Source organism: Canis lupus, chromosome 18 (assembly GCF_011100685.1).
Source record: "Canis lupus familiaris isolate Mischka breed German Shepherd chromosome 18, alternate assembly UU_Cfam_GSD_1.0, whole genome shotgun sequence".
Lineage (NCBI taxonomy): Eukaryota > Metazoa > Chordata > Mammalia > Carnivora > Canidae > Canis > Canis lupus.
The window spans coordinates 18708523-18730182 of record NC_049239.1 but is presented as its reverse complement, the minus strand read 5'-3'; the positions used below and the strand labels follow the sequence as shown (position 1 = coordinate 18730182).

Sequence of the window (21660 nt, the reverse complement as noted above, 5' to 3'; positions counted from 1 at the left end):
GGTAATTTTCAAGCAATTAGATACCTTTTCTGTTCTGATTCTGAAATATCTTTGTCAAAATATTTATTTTTCATTATGTAATGGATTTTGAATTAAGTTGGTAGTACATAGTTTTCTTAGCTATCTTTGATATGAGAAGCAAAATGATTCAGCCAAGTGGAAGCAGTAATCACAAAAAAACAAAGTTGGAGATCAAAAAGCAGTTACAGAGTTTGTTACTGATTAATACCTTACAGCTAAAAACATAAAATATTTGCCCTTGGTTGGGCCTGAATCGTTGGTTTCTATTGCATTTCTACTCTGTATAAGGCAAATCAAATGAAGTATTCTTGACATACATTTATTTGTAAATTAGAAATTTATTTAATTGGGGGTCATAGTAAATGTAGAAAGCACCATTCCTTTCAATTCATATATTAGACATAAGGAATTGGGTTTGGTTTGTTTGTGAGTTTGGGCTAGGCAGGAGGGGTCCCAAGATACATGGATTGGTTTGCACTCTTCTTAAGCTGCCCTAACAGTATGTCTGTCCCTGGACCTCTCAGCCTGAGGACGGTAGAGAACAACTACCCAGGCCAACTCTGGGATGTCTGGATAGTCAATAGATGCCACAAATGCCAACAGATGCTTGCAGTGGCTCTGTAAGCCTGGCTGGACTTCTCTGTCCCTTATGGGAGATGAGACATATGTAAATTAGGCGGCTCTTTGCCCAGTGTTCAAAGATGGAGAAAACAGCCCCAAACCAGAAATTGGTCCTTCATCCTTTATTAGAATATCCAATAGAAACTTTAGGGTTCACATTGCCTCCTTCCCATACATATTCACTCAGATCTTCATCTTTTGAACTTTGTCACGTTTTTTTCTAGCATAGGGTCTTTATCCTGCCTTTTTTCTTCCCATACATGTTTACCAGATGTAAGACACTTTAAACAATATTGAGAAAATTCTTGCTTAAATTTTAGTTACCGCCCTGTATCAACTAAGAGCCTATAATACTAATTAACATCAGATGTCAATTCAGAGCATAAATAGTATAATCGATGAGGTGCATTTAGAAAGTGAGAAAAGCTTATTGAGGTACTTTTATTCCATTACATAAAAATGCTGATAATACCGATAATAAATAATGTAAAAATTAACCTCTTGTGGATGCTAACCATGTTCTAGGAACTCTTTAACTTCATTATGTGTACTAGTTCAGTTATTTCTCCTAACAGATTTTACGGGTTAGGTACTATTTCATAGAATAGGACACTGAGGCACACTATTGTTAAGTAATTTGCCCAGAAACTGGGATTTATTTATAGGAAATATCGATCCAGAAGCATGTTCTTAGCTGCTATGCTATCTGAGTGTAATAGCACCAATAGAAGCATAAATATATTTCTCAGCAACATGTACGTACATGATCATTATTTTACTTGTACCTCTTTAAAAGTGGCATTATTAGTTTCTACCTACTACAAGTTTCTTATTTCTTTCATTTCTGGAAATCATGTACAACTCCACTTATGTGGCTCTGTGGTTATTAAAAAAATCGTATTTTTAAAAAATATTCTGCATGCATTTAAGCATCAAGCCTACCAATCTTGGGCAGCCCTGGTGGCATAGAGGTTTAATGAAGCCCGGGGTGTGATCTTGGAGATCCAGGATTGAGTCCCATGTCAGGCTTCCTGTATGGAGTCTGCTTCTTCCTCTGCCTGTGTCTCTGTCTCTATGAATAAATAAAATCTTAAAAAAAAAAAAAAGCCTACCAATCTTTAACTCCTTATGTTTTACTGAAATGAATTATTCTCGCTAGGTAAATAAAGGTTTTAGAAGAGTCCTCAATTTACTTCTACTACTCGTTTTCTTCATCGCTTCTCCTTTAGACTTAAACTTAGAACTATACATTCCTTTTAGTTTCAGGCCATATTTATGTAAAGTTTATGTACATGAAGCTCTACTGACCTGTAACATTGTCCACGAATAGTCAAGTATTTTAAGTGAATAATTAATGTTAGGCTCCCTTTTTTGGTTGGAATTACATCAAACAGATGGAGTTAGCCCATTTCACCTAGAAAAGCCATGGGATGATCTTTCAGTGTCTCAGATCAGAAATGTTTCTCTCTCTGACATATGTCACTTTGATGATAGAAATCAGTATTGTTCTATCCTTAGAAATGTAGCTCTAACCTGGTTAATACTGAAAGTCACAAAAATAACAATGAAAATAAATAATGGCAACTCTCCTTTAATGAATGCATAAGATGTGCTAGACATATAGTCCATACGTTATTTCTTGTCCCATAACCATGGTATGCTTACTTATCAAAGAATATGCTGAAACTTAGCTTAAGGTACTTAACTAAGGTAATAATTATTTAGTAACAGTGTTAAGATCTGGACCCAGGAACACCCGAACTCATCCTGTCCCCATCACCTTTGCTGGGCTGTTAACCATGTTGAGGACAGCATGACTCCTGACCTCCATAAGGTAAAATCAGTCTTTCAGCTCAGTGTATTTCATTACATTGTATTCTGTTATATTTGTCCTTCAGTGAATGTGTGGCTGCAGTGTTAGATCGAATGCTTGCAAAGATGATACAGCTTTACATCATCTTAGAAAATCTGTCTTTAAACTGATACTTAAAATTCATATCCCCAGGAAACCTTTCCTTGACATTAACCTCACCTATATTTAGGCATCTTTATCTTGTTAGAGTTGCCATCCAGCCCCATAGCTTCAAATACTGTCGATTACCCGTAGCCTTCACTTTCCTCTAATGTCCCAGGGCCATATCTCTAACTGCTGCCCACTGGACTGCCCCTCCTAAGCATTTCTGTAGCATCTTAAATGCAACATTCCACTTAAATTCTTCTCCCATAACACAAGCAAATCAGCTCATAAAGGCCTTTATTTGATTTTTCAAATTCTTGTTTTCACCCAAATAGCTCAGATACTTCTTTCCCCCAGGCTTCCTATATATTATTAGATATAACAGATCACTGAGCCTGTAGCTTTAATCTCTTTTTCCCAAATATCACCATCCTAGATTGCTGCCTTATCACATTTGTGTCCCCTAAGGGATCTACATTCCTTCAGGCTCTGTCCCTATCAAGTGGCCTGTTAATCTTCCATCAATTAAAGATTCTTGAACCAGCACTTGATCACGTAACTATCCTCCCAAAACTTGGATGAGCTTCGATTTCTACTGCTCCAAACTCCTTGGGTAACCCCTCAGGTCATCCCATATTTGACTGCAACATCTCTGTTAGCTTTGCCCCCCACTACTCCCCCATCTCTTCTCTCATCTCCATCCCTTATTCATAAAATACTTCCACCTGTTGGATAAGGCCTTTATCATATTATAACCTCCTATTCTTTTAGACAGAATTCAATAAAAATTTTGATATTCTCAAGAAATTGCTTGTTGACTCCCATAATGAAAAATTGAAACTGTCCATCTCTGAATTATTGAAGTACAGTTTACATCCTTCATTCATTTGGAAGATATTGATTAAACCTTGTACTCGTAGATGATTTTTCATAACGTGCATGTCTGGCATCCCTACACATAGTAAATATTTCTAGGACAAGGATTACCTTTACTTTTTTGCTTATCTGTGTCAGTGATTAGTATAGATCTTTAGATATTTCAAAAACTTGTAAATCTTTATTTTTTTAGTCAACTGAACCTCTGGAGAATATCAGAGTTTTACATGATTAGCTTTATTTCGTGCTCTTTTTACACTACTGAGTTCAGCATGCATTGCTTCTAAGTTTGAAAGATATGGCATTCTTGATCTTACATTCCTGCAAAAGTTATTTGAAAATTACATAGAATTATATTTGAAAACATGTATTCTTAAAGATGAGAACTAATTCAATTTCTCTGTGAAAATACCAAAAATAGATAGGTAAGTGTTGAATCATGATACTGTATACCTGAAACTAATACAGCACTGTTAACTAAGCTGGAATTAAAATAAAAGTAAAGTATAGGTGGATAATAAGTAGCTAGTTTTTCGTTTTGTGTTGTTTTGAAGATTGAACTTCTCTGAAGAAAAGAAAATCCTGTAAACCATAGTAATTGGGTTACGCTTTCTTAGATTTCTTTTATTTCATGAATTATCTGCTAAACTTTTCCGGAAAGTAATTCACTATTATATTGCAACTTCCCCTCACTAGCTATTAGTAAGCCTAGTGTAAGGAATTAGAAATGCACATATATTTTAAAGGCAGCTAAATCTCTCTGTTAATACACACACACACACAATGCCAGGAGGAACAGGGCCCGTGAGAGCTACCTTCGCCAACAAAGGGAATACAGTATGTGTACACAGAGCTGCCTTCTCCAGGCCCCCAAGCCCACAATTAGTGCAAATGAACTGCCGCCCCCAGAGAGCAAACAGAGTGTCCCTTATGTGATCACCGAGTGTCCTCAGAAATGATCTCAGTTCACCATTAGGGACCCGCATCCAGGTCCTGTGCTGCTTGGCACGCTGACTGTGCCTGCACCATCAGTCCTGGTTCTGTGAATGAGGTCCTGTCACTGTCAAAAGAATTATGTCCTCCATAGTGAAGCTCGCTGTTTTCCTGTGAATAATAGCCCACTCTGAAACCACCCCAGCGCCTATCCCCTGCTTATTTTTCTGTGGGTTCACAGAGACTGTGATGTGTGTATCCACTCAGATCTTTATCTTTTTTCTTTCTTTCTTTCCTTTTTTTTTTTTTTTTTTTTTTTTTTTTGAGGAGGCTTCATTTTATGATCTTGTTCCCAAACCCTGTACTAGGTTTCTCTGTCCATTGGAGGGACAAATTTGGGGGACTGTTTTAAATTAACCTTCTAAAATTAGATATTCCATTTCTAAATGAGGGGCATCTTTTCTTAAAAGGATTATTTAAAAGTTAAAACTGTCCTAATTGTCAAATGTCCTGAGTCCCTAGGTGTGATTATAAAATGGTATGATAATCATTTTAGAGCTCCTGCTTAGGAACTACAGTAGTAATTGTAACTACGGCATTGGGGGAAAATTGAAATCATGATTAGTTTCAGGAATGTCACTTCAAATCGAGGCGACTCACTTTGCTGTTAAACTAAAAGCGATGCATTATTTGAACCTCTTCGTGCCCTCAAACTGATTCAGCATTCTGGGGATCCTACGCTCAACCGTTGTGGAGAGTGTTGTTCTACTCCTCTGAGGGTTTGTAGGATGTGTGTGTGAGAGAGAGAGATTTGATACCCGAATGAGGAGTGCAGAGCAACAACACCCAGGGTGATACTGGGGCTTGCACAGCACTTGCAGCAAGCCTGAGGACTGGTTGCAATGTTAAGTGTCTTCAGGTTCTCCAGGCATCCTTAGAGCTTAATCGTATTTCTAATCATAGCCATCCATTCTCTCTAGGTCTGATTTTCACTCTGTGTTTCATTTCCCTGTCTCATATTTCTCCTCATAAGAAGTGATTATAATTGCAGTGTGAAATCTCAGCTGCTTTATTGCCAGACAAAGAGTGCTCTAGTTATTTCTGGCTGAGGGCTGGACTTTGTTCCTGAAGAGGGAAGGTCTCTATGCGTACTCATTCCTTCTGCATAGTCCATTGCTGGGAATAGCACCTCATCTTTTTCCTCCTAATTGACTTCTTGCTCTCATCAAACAATACCTTGACTCCAATTTGGCCCCGAAGAATAGCACTCGAATTATCAAGATCAAAATGAAATGGAGGCTTTTTCTATTTTCTCTTTCAAACCCTTTGATGTTCATAAAACCTCGCAAGGTGATGTTATATTTTATATAGTACTAGTCTCCTGGAATTTTTTCAGAATTTTAAAAGCAAGATCTAAAAGATATTGCACATTTATATCCTATATTCCACTTCATATGTTGCTTTGGTCTTTGAATATTTTCAATACTTCTATCAGTTTCTTTTACTGCAAAGTTAGTTGAGGGTTTGGGGAACTTGTTTCTATATGATAAACATCTTTCAAGTGCATTACATTATTAAAATAATTTCACATATACAATTTCAAAGCTGTGAGGATTCATTTTATTGCCAATATTCCAGTCTACTTTTATTAAAATGTGAAAAAATGAAATATTGCAGGAAGAAGGAAATATACTAATTAAGGCAACATTTCTCCCTTGTTAATGGGAAATAATTTCCTCTACTAATCTTTCTAGTGAGTCTTTACAATTTAATTTTTTGTATCTTGGATTTTTTTTTCCTTGTCATCTGCTACTTATAGACCTTGAATCTTCTATTTTCCTAATTTCACATATTGTTCTTCTAGTGCTCCAAAGAACCTATAACCAACTGAGTTTCAGATAGAGATGAAAAATAATTTTGAGGTATTGAATATGTTTTATTAGTAATTCACATTTTCTTGGCTAGCCCTCTGAATGGATGAGATGCAACTGGGTTACAAATATTACAGAAAAAAGTGATTTCTTTACTGGACTGAGAATATCTACTTCTTCAATTGCCATATCGTCTCAAAAATCAGAAGCACAGTTAGTTGTTACCCTAACTTCCCCTAATTATAATATTTTATTCTAAGTTTATTTTTATAGAATATATTATGATATACATATACATTTTATATATTTATAAACTGTCGCTCTGTCTTAGATCCACCCCTCCTCATTTGTATACCTTTTATGAAAAGAACTGTTATGCACTGTTGGTGGGAATGGAAACTCTTGCAGCCACTGTATGTGGGTTCCCCTAAGGTGAAAAATAGAACTACCCTGTGATCCAGCAATTGTACTACTAGGTATTTACCAAAAAATACAAAAATACTAATTCAAAAGGATACATGCACCCCGATGGTTATAGTAGCATTATCTGCAATAGCCAAATTATGGAAGCAGCCCAAGTGTCCATCAACTGATGAATGGATTAAAAAGATATGATGCAGGGATGCCTGGGTGGCTCTATGGTTGAGTGTCTGCCTCAGGGCATGATCCCGGGGTCCCGGAATTGAGTCCCACATCGGGCTCCCTGCATGCGGGAGCCTGCTTCTCCCTCTGCCTGTGTCTGTGTGTGTGTGTCTCTCTCTCTGTCTCTCATGAATAAATAAATGAAATCTTTTTCAAAAAGATATGGTGCATATATATGCAATGGAATAGTCCTCAGCCATAAAAAAAGAATGAAATCTTGGCATTTGCAATGACATGGATGGAGCTAGAGAGTATTATGCTAAGCGAAATTATGTCAGTCAAAGACAAATGCCATATAATTTCACTCATATGTAGAGTTTAAGAAACAAAATAAACAAGCAAAAGGAGTGGGGAAGAGAGAGGAAGCAAACCAGGAAACACTTTTAACAATAGAGAACAAACTGATGGTTACCAGAGGGGAGATGGGGGCGGCTGAGTGAAATAGGTAATGGGGATGAAGGAGAGCCCTTGTTGTGAAGAACAACAGGTATTGTATGGATGTGTTGCATCACTACATTGTGTACTTGCAACTAATATTACACTGTATGTTAACTAACTGGAATTTAAAACTTAAAGAACTTACATAATACTTTTTTTTTTTTTTTTTTTTTAGAATTTAGAAACACTTTAGGAGAACTAAGGAAAAAAAAAATCCTCTACCTAAACATCAGTAATCTGTGTTTAGAAATATCTCTGAAGCAGCAGAAAAGTAGTCATGTTTGCTAACTGATTGCTGTACCACTGGGACTAGAAACAGGAGGGAAGCCTACTTGGCACCATATTTTCCCTTTGTACTTTTGGATTTCGGCCACGTGCATATTTTAGTACATCAAAAAGTAATTAGGTTTTTAAATGATGAGCAAAATTTCACTAATCACTCAATGTCAAACATTTTAGCACCCATATTATAATTCCTCTTTTTATTTTACAAGGTTTTGGAAAATTGGTGAGAGCACTCTGTGAGCAACAAGCTATAATCTTGACTTCTTTTAATCAACTGGCTATATAGAATGCAGGTGGCCACTGCATGATTGCTTCCTTTCTGAAGACAGAATGCCCTCTACTTTTCACTATAGGGTATAATCTATAGTGGGGCCAGAATGGAAAATCAATTGCAATGATATTTTTCTCTTGTTTAAAAGTCACTCCAGGGTACCTGGGTGGCTCCGTTGATTAAGCGTCTGCCTTTGGCTCAGGTCATGATCTCAGGCTCTTGGGATTAAGCTCTGCATTGGGCTCCCTGCTCAGCTGGGAGTTTATTTCTCCCTCTCCTGCCCCCTACTTATTCATTTTCTCTCTCTCTCTCTCTCTCTCTCTCTCTCTCAAATAAATTAATAAAATCTTTTAAAAATAAAGAAATAAAAGTCACCCCTGAAATGTTCATTCATGTACAAGACCCTCTGGTTCAAATTTTGACTAAGAACTTCAGCTTCTAGAAGTGAAGTGAGGATCATTCTCTGACAGCCTCCTCCCCCACTAACACATGGGACCTTGGATTAGTATAAGAAACACACTTTTTGATAAGGTTACTGAGTTTTCAGGAAAGAAACAGAAATCTTCAAGCCCCACAACTTCTACTGCCATGGTCACTACCACAAATAAACAGAAACCAAAGTGGGGGAGCGATCTGTTATAAACAGACTTGAAAACCAAGGTTGCCCTGGGAATACACCAGGAGGCTAATAAGCCTTGGGCTAATATCAAATTGGGGAGCCAAGTCTCTGATTCTGCTACAAGTGCATACCCTCTGTGGTACCAAAGTATTGCCAGATTTATAGCTCAGTAGCAGCCCCCTGTGCCCAACAAAATCAAATGCAAAACTCTATAGGAAATTATACAGAACTTGAAAAAAAACTGTGGATTATTATCTGAGAATTAGTTTTCTTCCTTTAAGTCATTTAACCCCACAACATGTCTTAACTGAGGAAGGATAACTCAACTTATGTGAACACTTTTTAAAAAGGAAATGTTAAAAAATAAAATAAAATAAATAAAAAGGAAATGTTAGTTTTGTATCTCTCTCTTTTTTAGTTATTGCATTTAAAAAATCCTAATATCTTTCAAATTCTGCAAACTTGACCACACTTCTTTTCTGCCGAGAGAGACCATTTAGATGGCTTGACTGAATTAACTTTGTAATTTATTTAGTATTTTAAGTAATAGAATTCCCTGATAACGATATCTGACATTTACTGAACACCTACTGTGTTCTAATAGTTTACTGCTCTAAGCAATTTCTATGCATGGCACATCTAATTCTTATAGGTAGGTAATGTTATTAACCCGCATTGTATGGTTAAAGAAATTGAATGTTTCAATACCTTGTTCAACATCACACTGTAAAGAACAGATTCAAACCCAGGCAGTCTGACACCAGCCTTAGCAATTATCTTCTACTGCTTCTTGTGGAGTGTTTTTGCTGTTACCTGAGAATCGCTACACAAAAAGCAAAAGAAAAATATTATTTCAAATTATTCCTATTTTCTCTTATTATGTGTAAATATTTTTTCCTGTTAAATGTTTTCTAGCCATGCTTATTTCCAAAGAAATAATATGAATATAGGAGAAAAATTATTAGATTTATTAAAATTTGTCATGTAGCCATTAGAAACATAAATCACAGAGCTCTCACAGGGTAAAACAAATTTTGGAAATTTAAATTTTATGACTGTTCAAGAAATAAAATCAACAATTTCCTGTCTAGCTTAAAAACATTATTTTTCCTCATTTTGAAGGATGGCAATTACAGAAAGCTCAACATTAGCTATATGCATAGACCATGTCAAGTGAAAATATGGGTAAGGTATAAAATAGGCATTCTTCTTGAAATGGTTTTATCTTGGTTTCTGATTATTCTCTAATAAAACCGAGTAAGAACATTCAAAACTGTGGCATTCTGATTTATCCTTAGTCTTATGTCCGAAAGGCAATGTGCTAGATACTGCTAAGCCAATAAACATGTAAGCAAATGGAATGGCTACGATACATATCATTGTATATCAAAGCCTGAGACCAGACCAGAGCTATAGAATTAATGTGAGCTGGACCAAATGCAAAAATGCATACATTTAATTCTCTTCCAATTAAATGACTTTCAGTCCCTATACTATCTTTGAGTTCTTCTGAATTTCTTATGGGAAGAAGAAAAGCATTTGCTAAATCCAACAAAACACAATTAGGGTAGGAAAGAGGAAAATTGTATTTCTTAATTCTTCACAACAGTAAAAGTGTACATAAAATATGTTTTTTATAGGTCTTCATTTATAAGAATGTACATTGTCAATGTCTGTTTTATGTCTCAACATTTCTGTAGAGTTTCTAGGAAATTCAACAGTTCTGGTCAAAGAGGAATATTTTTCATCACTACCATTCTTTAAAAAGAGATACTCCTTCTTTATTGAAATATTCTTTGATTCTATTGTTAGTGAAACAAAACAAAACATGCCTTGCTCTTGTTTATAAGGCATCTAAGTGACCTAGAAATGCAAAATGGAATGCTCAAAAAAAAAAAAATGCCAGTGTTTGATAAAGTCTGTTCACTTCAGCAGCAAGCATCTTAGGAAAAAAATTACATTTACATATCCAAAAAATTCATGTTTAGATTTAACAATAGACTCATACCGAAAAATATGTCTTGGAAGTCAAAAAGGACAATTCTACATGACTACTTCTAATCAAGAAATAGCTTCACACCGCTATAAAAGTAAAACATATGTTTGTATTATTTGGCTCCCTCTTAGTCAAAATTTAAATAGTCTAGGTCTTCTCAAACTACAGATCTTACATAAATGAGATTTATGTGAGGCATATTTGCACCCATGCTTCTCTAAGCTGAACTCCATGAGAGAAAAGGAGTGCTAACAGGAGTGGCCACCTGTACACTCATGGTTGGTATGTAAGATCTATTCTTTCCCATACTTTTGTTACTAAAAATCGATTTGGGTGATACATCCAGATAATGGAATATTTTTCATTGCTAAGAAGAAGGGAGCTCTAAGCCATTAAAATACATTGGATAGACTTAAATGCATATTTATGTGAAAGAAGCCAATCTGAAAATGTCTATACCATATGACATTCTGAATAAAGCAAAACTATGGAGACAGTAAAAACATCAATGTGGTTGCCAGGAGTTAGAGAGGAGGACAGGATGAATAGGAAGAGCACGGAGGATTTTTAAAGCAGTGAAACTACTTTGTGCGATATTATAATGGTGGCTACATGTCATTATACATTTGTCCAAACCCATAAAATATATCACCCGGAGTGAATCCTAATTTCATCTGTGGTCTTTGGATGATAATGATGTGTCAGTGTAGGTTCATCAGTTGTAACAAATGTATCACTTGATGGGGATGGGCAAGGAGTCTATGGGGAATCTCTGCACCTTTCTCTTAATTTTGTTGTACAGTTAAAATTTCTCTAAAAATTAGAATTTTAAAAAAATCCATTCTGTTCTTAATGGTTACATTCTCAGTTACTTATACAATACCCAACGTTGTCTGATTAAAATAATAAAAATAAGCTTCATACAGAAAAAAGAGATAACCATATTAATCAAAATGTAGTAAATTTATCTTTTCCTTCTAAGCAAGGAAATTATTATGATGTAACATGAACGTTCAGTGAATTGTAAGCTGAACTCGCCTGATACACTGTGTAATTAGTTGAATTGTGCTCCTCCTCCCGCAATTTATATATTGAAGTCCACACCACCAGACTCTCAGAATGCAAACTTATTTGGAAATAGGGTCTTCGTAGATGTAATTAGTTAAGATGAAGTCCTAGTAGAGTAGGGTGGGCCCCTAATCCAGTGTAACTGGTGTCCTTATAAAAAGGCGAAATTGGAACACAGACATGTACACAGTAAGAATGCCATATGAAGATTGGAGTTGTGCTGCCATAAACCAAGTAACTACCAGAAGCTAGCAGAGAGGTCTGGAATAGATCCTTCTCTAGTACCTCTGGAGGGACCATGGCCCTGCCAAATCCTTAATCTCGGATGTCTAGTCTCCAGAACTGTAAGCTAATACATTTCTCTTGTTTAACCCATCCAGTTTGTGGTACTTGTTATGACAGCCCTAGCACTCATTTGGACCACATTCTCCTTGACTGCCTCATTGACTAGCCTAGTGCCTGGAACTTAGTGCGGTCTCAACAAATATTTGATAAATTAATTAATACCACTGTCCTAGTAATAGAGGAAACATAATGCCAGTGCCTTTTCCAGCTGAGTGCTCAATGTTGGAATTCCTCAGATAGCTCTTTTAGATATTCTTATCTCCATGTACTATATTGCCATCCTAGAAATGTGTATATAACTCTTTGGTGTCATTGAGTGTCATGTAAAAAGTCATTATGATGGTACTCTATATAGTTACCCAGAGTTGGGGGGAATACTTCCTCTCTACCCATCATGTTGTCTTGCATGTCAATTAAAGTACTTGATTTGCACTCCACTGGCAGCTTAATTTATTCTGCCCAGAAGAGATGGAGTGACTTATGTGAATGATGCATCTTAGAAGGATAGCTGGGCTTGCTTGGCTCAACTCCTCTTTTTCTTACCCCTAATGTTCTGCTTTCCTTTTCTGAGAATAGGTTTTGCCCTTGCATAGGAAGCCTGCCCTGCTTCCATGCTGCCTGTGGGTTCATTGGCCAGACTCTGGGTTTCACTGGAAGCCTTTGACTCTCGCCATAAACTACACCCCTAGATTAGCCTTTACAAATAGTGAATGCGCAAATGTTATGGTTGTCTATTTGTCTTACTCACTTTTTTCTCTTATTTTGTCCAGATAGAGAAAGCAGGTGCTACTTATTCCTTTCTATCAACCCAATTCACAGTAGCCCGATAAAATTTTTTTTCTCCCCCATTAGGTTCTTGTTAAGTATCCTGCATATCATAGGTATTAAATTCATGTTTGCTAATGTGATGATTGATCCATTTAAATAAGACTAAAGGAAGGAAGGAATCAACAAGTGTTAGACGAACTGAGAGGTCTTGGCACCATATCTCTGGCACGACAATAAATATAGACATCTCCAAAGACTCTAGTCTTTAGTCAAAGAAAAAAGTATATTTGTTCACAGCTAAGCTTCTTTTTATAATTTTATATATTCATGAGAGACATAGGCAGAGGGAGAAGCAGGCTCCCTGCAGGGAGCCCAGTGCAGGACTCAATCATGACCTGAGCCAAAGGCAGATGATCAACTACTGAGCCACCCAGGCATCTGTCTCATACCTAAGCTTCTTGAATGAATTTTCTGTCAGCATATTATGTGTTTTTTCTTTTCATTCATTCTTTTTTTTTTTTTTTTTTTTTCTTTTCATTCATTCTTTAATCCATTCCAACTTGGCTTCTGGACCCACCATTCCACTATAACTGCTACCATAACTGGTAACCAATGTCACCAGTGACCTCCATATTATTAATTTCAAAAGATTGTATGCCCTTATTTTGTTGGACTATTTAGCAGCTTTGGCCAAAGGTAATAAGTTTCCTCCTCATTGCCCTCTGCTCAGCTTTTATGGCATGAGGATTGACTGGTTTTCCTATTACTTCCCTGGCTGCTCTTTTCTAATCATCCTCTCACTGACTGTTAAATGTGAAAATTCCTCAGACAGCAGCTCTAAGGAGCCTAGTTTCCACTTGCTACACTGTCTCTCTAGGCAATTTCATCCACTCCTCTGGCTTAGATTATAGTATAGTCTAGCCATGTACTGTTGTCTCTAAATTTGATTCTCTCTAGCCAAGAACTCTGACATGACATCTCCATTGAGAGTTTGAAGTGGAACTCTGTCTCTGTGTACCCAAAACTATACCCATACTCTCCCCAACTCCCTGCACGGTCCTGCTCCTTTTCTCATATTTCTCATCTCAGTGAATAGCTTTGCTGCTCACCGGGTTTACCAGGATATCTAAATGTTTTTTCAGTCCATTTCTTTCCATGCCCATGCCACCATCATCTCTTGTCTAGAACAGACAAATAACTTACCAAATATCTTCTCTTGCCATTCTCAAACCCCCAGAATAGTTAAGGGAATCTTTGTAGTGAATGAAAATCTAATCGTATTATCTTCTTGATTTTTTTTTAAGATTTTATCCATTTATTCATGAGAGACAGACAGAAAGAGAGAGAGAGGGAGAGAGAGAGAAGCAGAGACACAGGCGGAGGGAGAAGCAGGCTCCATGCAGGGAGCCTGATGTGGGACTCGATCCTGGGTCTCCAGGATCAGGCCCTGGGCCGAAGGCAGGCACTAAACCGCTGAGCCACCCGGGGATCCTATCTTCTTGGTTAAGATAAATCAATGCCTTCTCATTACTTTTAGGTTACAGTCTCAAATTCTGAGCATGCTTTCTAAGGCCTTGCCTAATTCAGTCCTTGCTTATCTATTTTTTCTCTATTGCCTTCCTCTGAAAAAAGTCTCTTGATTTCTCTTTCAAGTATCAGGTTGACAGCACACTGTGAAAAAAATGTATATGCATAATATCCCAGCTTTCATTGGGAAAGCATTCATCACACTTAAACTTGTCTAAAGACTACACATCCTGACATATTTTGAGGTCCAGAAGAGCAGGGGTCATGCCTCTCTTGTTCATTCTTCTGTTCTTAGTCTCTGATAATTGAGTGCTTAATAATTATTTATTAAATGAATATTGAATGAATGAATATTTCAGAATATGACCTTGCATTTTAACTTTTCAAATGCAACATAACATCTGGAATTACCTGAGAACAGTGTTTTTTTGTGTATCAGTAACTACATGTAATAAGATTCAGCAATGAGAATCTAAAGAGAGCACAGGTACCTTTTCTTGCTGCTTCTTTCCTACACATTTACAAAGGTCAATTTTCTATGAGGAATCTGCTGGAAGACTATATCAGCAAGGGGCCATATTCTTTTTAAAGTGTTCTTTTTAAGGGCAAAACTGTGAAAGCTTGTAATGTGTTCTTGTGCTTCCTAATTCCTAAAGATACCTTAATATGGCCTCTGAGATTGATGCATATAGGGAAAACTAAGCAATTGATCTAAGCAATTGATTAAAACAAAGATAGAATTCTTTAATTAACTCATTGTAAATTACTGTTACTAATTTTTAAAGTCATAAAAATAATTGATAGCCAATGAATGCAAATATACATAAAGAAAACTTCTTCCACCCCCATTTAATGTACTATATATACTTAAGTAAACAAAGTTGACAATCTCTTGTGCATCTTCCAAACTGTTTTCATGCTTATATATTATACACAAAATTGTATGCGTATAACTAAGAGAACTTGTGTTCATTTGTTTTTAAAAAGCAGAATAAATAATATATGTTCTCTACAACTTGGATTACTCTTTGAATAATTCCACCTCAATAGATACACATTTAATTCATTGTTTTAAACTATGGTTTTCCACAATTTTCTTAATCATAATTCTCATTGATAAGCATTCAAACCATTTTCAGGGCTTTATTACTAGACATACCCCACTATTGTTATATGTGTATTCTTACTCCACACTACTTTTATTTTTGGAGGATACCGTCTCAAAGTGGGATTACTGAGTCAAAGAATATGCGTATGTGTATATATATATTTTAATGTTAATAGCTATTGGTTATGTTCTCAAATGATTGTAGAATTTCATATTTTTAAATCAGCTGTCCTGTCTTCACATTGGCATCTGTCAGTAGTACTCTCCTTCCAGTTTTGGGGTTAAGCTGTCTCTAGGACACCTTCCACTGTGAGGAAGCCAGTGGTTCCCTAGTTTTAGTTATTTTCCAAGTTTCCCACTGGGCCATACTTAGACTTTCAGATGACAAACATACCCCAGGGGAGTCCTTGAAGTGGTATTTGTCAAACTTTTTAAAATATTTTATTTATTTATTTTAGATATAGAGCGTGAATAGGGAGAGGGGCAGAGAGAGAGAGGGAGAGGAAATCAAGCAGACTCCACACTGAGTTCAGAGCCCGACCAGGACTCAATCTCACAACTCTGAGATCATGACCTGAGCTGAACCAAGGGTTTGGATGCTTAACTGACTGAGCTACTCAGTTGCCCCCTTACCCACAATCTATTTGTTCTGACTTTCCAGTGGAGATTTGGGGCTACTCTGCAGAAAACATTTCTCCCAAAGTTTTAAACTAAAGTAATTCATGGGCTTCCTCTCCTTTTGGCTCCCTTCACCTTTTCCTTGGCTTCCCTTTTCTTACCATGGCCACATACATCATACTCCAGACCAAAACCTAAAGATAGTGGTGCTGAATCTCTGAATGAACCAAGGAGTGTCTTAAACCGGAACATTTCCCCCTTTGAATTTCTTTCCCAATCACACCATGTTACCTTGCAGGAACTTATTCTGCATTTTATCTTTCTTTTTATTTACCCTGTTCATTTTTCTAGATGGTACCCACTCTACTCTTCGCCAACAAATAAGACTCATGGTCTATGTTTAGTGGCAGAAAAGCTAAATGGGAACAAAAAGAAATTCTGAATAGCTCAGAGAGAATATACATGATAGGATATTTTAAAAATATCCCCATTATGTAATTACACGCATACCTTGACCAAAATACTTAATCCCAAAAATCTAATCCCATGAAAAGGTAGCCTTTAAAATCATCTTCTTTACCCACTCCCTGTAGTACCCCTGTTAGGTCTTTAAAATGTCCTTATTTCCCTGCCTTTACTCTTTAGAACCTGAGCTTAACCAAGATACAGCTTAAAACTCATGCTGGTATTAGAGTTTCCATAGAATTTTCCAAGAAAATTCCAAGAATTTTCTTGTCCTTCAAGATTTTGTCTTTAACACATATTATATATTTCCAGAAATGTGATCATCCTTCATTGACATTTAGGTATATGATCCAGAATTTACCTCTTCATAGTTTTTATTTTACCCCATTTCTCTCCCTGTTTTGTTTTATCTGCTCTGATTCAACAATCTGTGAAAGGGTTAGAGTAAGTCCTCAAATGTTGTCCTCAGGTAGGATGCATGGATAGTATGTATTCAGAACTTCTGTTGTTTAAAATGACTTTCTTTTGCCTAGATAGAGGAGTAATATTTTGGTAGACTTAAGTTCTTGAGTTGCTGTACTTTTTTTCATTCTCAAGTTACTATAGATGTTACCTTATTGTCTTTGAGGTTAGTGTATCACAGATGAAAGATCTCATGTTCTTTTGTTCCTCTTTTCTTTGTAAGTAATCATGTTTCTTCAGTGCAGGAGCCTCTAAAGTTGCTTTTTTAATATCGGAGTTTGGAAATTTCGCCTAGCTGTGTTTAGGAGTCTATATGCTTCATTAATCTGGCGTCAGATTCAGTGAGCCATTTCAGTCTGCAAACTCAAGTATTTCTTCATATTAGGTAAATTTTCTTCTACTTTTTTGTTGTTGAGTTATTATTTCTTCTCTGTGTGCTTCTTTTGCTCATTCTGGAGCTCATGCTATTTACATGTTGGAACCTTGGGTCTGTCCTCCAAGCCTGTTACCTTTACTCTTAAAATATGTATTTTTTTTTTAGGTTTTAGTCTATTGTATTAGTTTTCTATTGTTATTATAACAAATGACCATAAACTTAGTGGCTTAAAACAATGCAAATTTACTGTCTTACAGTTCTGTAGGTTAGAAGTTTGACATGGGACTGACCTGGCTGAAATAAAAGTATCAACAGGACTATGTTCCTTTCTAGAGGCTTAATTTTCTAGAAGAGAATCTATACACTAGCCTTTCCAGCTTCTAGAGGCCATCCACATTTTTCGGCTTGTGTTTGATCGGTCCTCTTCTTCTATCTTCAAAGCCAGCAACATTGCACCTCTTTGGCCATTCTTTAGTGGCACATCTCCCTCTCACCATCCTCTTCTGCCTTCCTATTACACTTTTAAGAACCCCTGTCATTACAATGAGCCCACCTGAATAACTGAAGATAACCTCCCAATCTCAAGGCCCTTAATTTAATCAGATCTGAAAATTCTCTTTCACCATGTAAGGTAACATTGAGATGTTTGAGGAAGTAGGACATGGACATGTTTAGGGAGTCATTATTCTGCCTACCACACCTGTGTTGTGAAATGGCCATCAAATTCAGTAATCAGCAATAATTAGATGAAAGGTAGACAAGAATGATGAAAAAAAAGGGAAATTCAAGTAGGCCTAGAGATGATTTTCAGAGCTATTTGCAATTATGCTTTTCTTGTTAGCCTTCATAGAGCTTATACCCTAATACATCATACTCCACACTCATTGAGAAGTTCCTGTGGCTAGAATGACTAACGGCATGCTTTGTTCTCTTGTAGAATCCAGTGAACATGAAGACAAGAGTGCAGGTGCCTCAGGGGAGACACCCTCCCAGCCTTATCCTGCACCAGTGTATAGTCAGCCTGAGGAGCTGAAGGAGCAGATGGATGATGCAAAACCAACTAAACCTGAAGAGAATGAGGAGTCAGACCCATTGCCTGATAACTGGGAAATGGCCTATACAGAGAAGGGTGAAGTCTACTTCATTGAGTAAGTTTCACACATTTCTTTGGATATTGCCACAAAGATCATGGCAGCATATAAGTGATGCCGCACATAGAGATGTGGTCATAATAAAATGCTGAATTTTATTGTTCCTGGTATTAGCATCCTTCTTTGTTAGAGAATAATGGATAGTGCCTTAATACAATTAGATTATAGCTATAAATCAAAGAATGAATTAAACAATTGCAAAATTGTAAAATCTGTAAAATTTGTTACAATTGTGACTAAAAAGGCAAATCTCTATGTGATGTTATTACTGAGTTGGAAATAATCTACCTATCATGGGAAATGCTTACTCTACTCTTTCAAGACCTCCGTATAGTCCAAAAGAGATAATCCCATCTTTTAAGTAAGATTGCTAGAAACCTTTACCATCATGTTCAGTGACACAGCCATTTAGAGCAAAATACTTACTTGTCGCAAAAGACAACATTTTAAGTATTTCACCCAGAGGTCATACGTCAATAAAATCATTTAGTTTTGTATCATGTAACTATAAATCACACTCATTTTTATTAATTTCATTCTATTTTTTTGCTTACCATTTTTATGACTGGCCAAGAAAACTGAAGTGCTAATCTTGAACTCCCTGGTGATAATGACTCAACCTAATCTTTTACCGCCTTTTGGACTTTTCTTTTTTTTTTCCCAAACTGACGTTTAATATATTTTATTAACAATTCTATTTTCCCTTTCTTTATTTTCCAAGAGTAGAACCACTTTAAAAAACAAAACAAAACAAAAAACCAAGGTCCTAAGTGAGAGATCTCAGCACAAAATTAAATTGTTAGCATGCATAAGACAATCAAACTATTCATTAGGAAGAATAAAAACCAAAAAAAAAAAATTGTAATGAACAACACTTATTCCCACAAACAAGACTCAAACAGAAAAATTAATAGAATCTGAAGTTTTCAGTGCTGACAGTAGATAAAAATATGTAACCTCTGATTATTCAAGAAAAAATATTAAAAGTAGATTTCCTTCCCCAACCTGGAGTGATTTGGGACTTAGATCTCCATAGGCAGAACTCAGTTGTGAAATTGAAATGTTACCACATGCCAATATTTAATTCTCATGTGAAGGTGGGAACTTTGATACATGTGGCCAAGGGAATATATAATGAGGTAATTACTTGGTGCTCTGCTTGACTCCAACACAGGATAAGAAATACAGTGTTTTGCAGAAAATGAATCTCTACCACTCACCTTTTGACAGATCTTGGAAATTTAAAAAAAAGAATAAATATCTCTTGCATTATTTTTTATTGCTATAATCAATGACCCAAAGAAATCTTTTACCAATTAATTGGAAAAGAAGAAGCCATATGGAGTTTTTTAAATGCCAAAAAAAGTATTTAAATCTAAAAACATTACTTTGTTATTGATAAGTACAGCATGGGGCCACTCAAAGTATAAACCTTACATACGTTGGTGTTCAGGAAAATTGCTATTCAGAAGAAGGAGACCGATAGTATATACATTTTTATTTTATTTATCTATGTATTTATATACACAGGAGGAGTAAGGGCATGTGGAAATAATAAAAGAAAACCAGCATGACAAGTTGATTAAAGAGCTGTTTCCTTATAAGGTTTCTAATAATGCAATTATAAAAATCTTTGTGATTACAAAATAATATTTTCTCCTTTAAACAGTGTCAGATTTTGTGATTGTGAAGAAGAGGGACTTTGAAAGATGATGTTGTGCTCATGGTATGTAGTAAGTGATGAGGCTCTGCAAGATATGAGAGAATGTACCAAAATGATTTTGTTAATACTCGACTGAATTCAAAGATTCATAAGATTTCGTACCTGTTCTCAAGTTTATAGTTGAGATTTATTGTTCAAGTTGGGGAAGAGAGACATATAACTATAAACAATCAGTAAACAACTAATTTCTGAGTTCTATGATCCTATTTGGAGAAGGATATGCTTAGCACAGACTTAAGTAATAAAAGGAGGCACCATTGGGAATGTGTGGTCATTCCCACTTGGCAATGTGTAGACACAGGTGCTTTCAAAGACCCAGTCACTAGGCTTATCAGGGATAGTGAGAAGACCCTCTGACCCTACCAGGCAATAGGTATTTAATGGTGAATCCTGTGAAATGATTGCTCTGTTTCCATTTTGCCAGATCATTAGTGCTTTTTTGCAAGACAGGCTTTCTGTTACTTCAGGGAAGAATTAATGAGCAGAGGAACAGAGATAAGTGGAAGTGGAAAATTAAGATACAAGAGAGGATATAACTTCATTTTGGCAAGAAAGCTGATGCTAGAGAGACTCACCCAGAGTTTTGGAAAATGAAGAAGCCTCGAGTTAAGGCTGAAGTGGGAATGTGAAGGGGAAGGTGTTTCCTGTAGAAGGCAGGTGTGAATGCCCTACTTAAGGAGATTCCTCCACAGAATGGAGGCACCTCTCACCCCACCCTTCACCCTGGACCAGTTCGAGCCCCGTCTTTTCTTTCTTGAAGAAGTCACCTTTGAATCCCATTCTCAGTGTGATGAGCTCACATATCAGACTAGGCAGGAATCAGTGTCTTCTTCATCTGGTGCTTCATTTCCACACTATGAACATGTGCCTTGTGGTTTCCTTTCTCTTTGCCTGTATTTCACTCTGCTTTACTTTTCCCTCCATTTTTGCTGATTCTCTCCTGACTGCTTTCACTGTTTTGCCTGGAATACTTCTTCCCTTCTAACCGTGTGCGACAAAATCAGAACTTCAACCCACTGTCATTGACCTGTGGGTAACTTTGCTGTTGATATCACAATGAATTCTTTTTTTTAAGATTTTATTTATTTATTCATGGGAGACACAGAGGGAGAGAGGCAGAGACACAGGCAGAAGGAGAAGCAGGCTCCATGCAGGGAGCCTGATGCAGGACTTGATCCCAGGACCCCAGGATCATACCCTGAGCCAAAGGCAGAGCTCAACCACTGAGCCACCCAGGCGGCCCACAATGAATCCTTTTGTGAATAGAAAAGGCCCTTGGAAACAGTCTGTTAGAGCAGGAATGTGACAGGAAAGGGATCATGGTGGGGCAATAAGAACTTTCTTGGGGACTAAGCCATGACGGGCCCCGGAATTTCTAGCCAAGAAACTTAGAAAACAAGTAGTACTTGTCATATAAAAGTTTGCAGTCCTGAAGCAAAGTCAAGGTAAAGAAAGAAGACAAAAAGGCCAGTAGAGTAAATTAAAAGACAGATAAAAGAGATGGAGGAGAAGATAGACA

General features: G+C 36.6%; 1 protein-coding gene across 8 annotated transcripts in view; it reads left to right on the top strand.

The window, feature by feature from the left end:
• Positions 1-21660, top strand: part of MAGI2 (membrane associated guanylate kinase, WW and PDZ domain containing 2) — a 1330046-nt gene that overhangs the window by 851803 nt on the left and 456583 nt on the right. For all 8 annotated transcript variants that reach the window (XM_038562829.1, XM_038562825.1, XM_038562824.1 and 5 more), the window contains exon 5: positions 18205-18415. In XM_038562829.1, coding sequence (XP_038418757.1) covers positions 18205-18415 — 211 coding nt within the window. The remainder of the gene's footprint in view (positions 1-18204; positions 18416-21660) is intronic.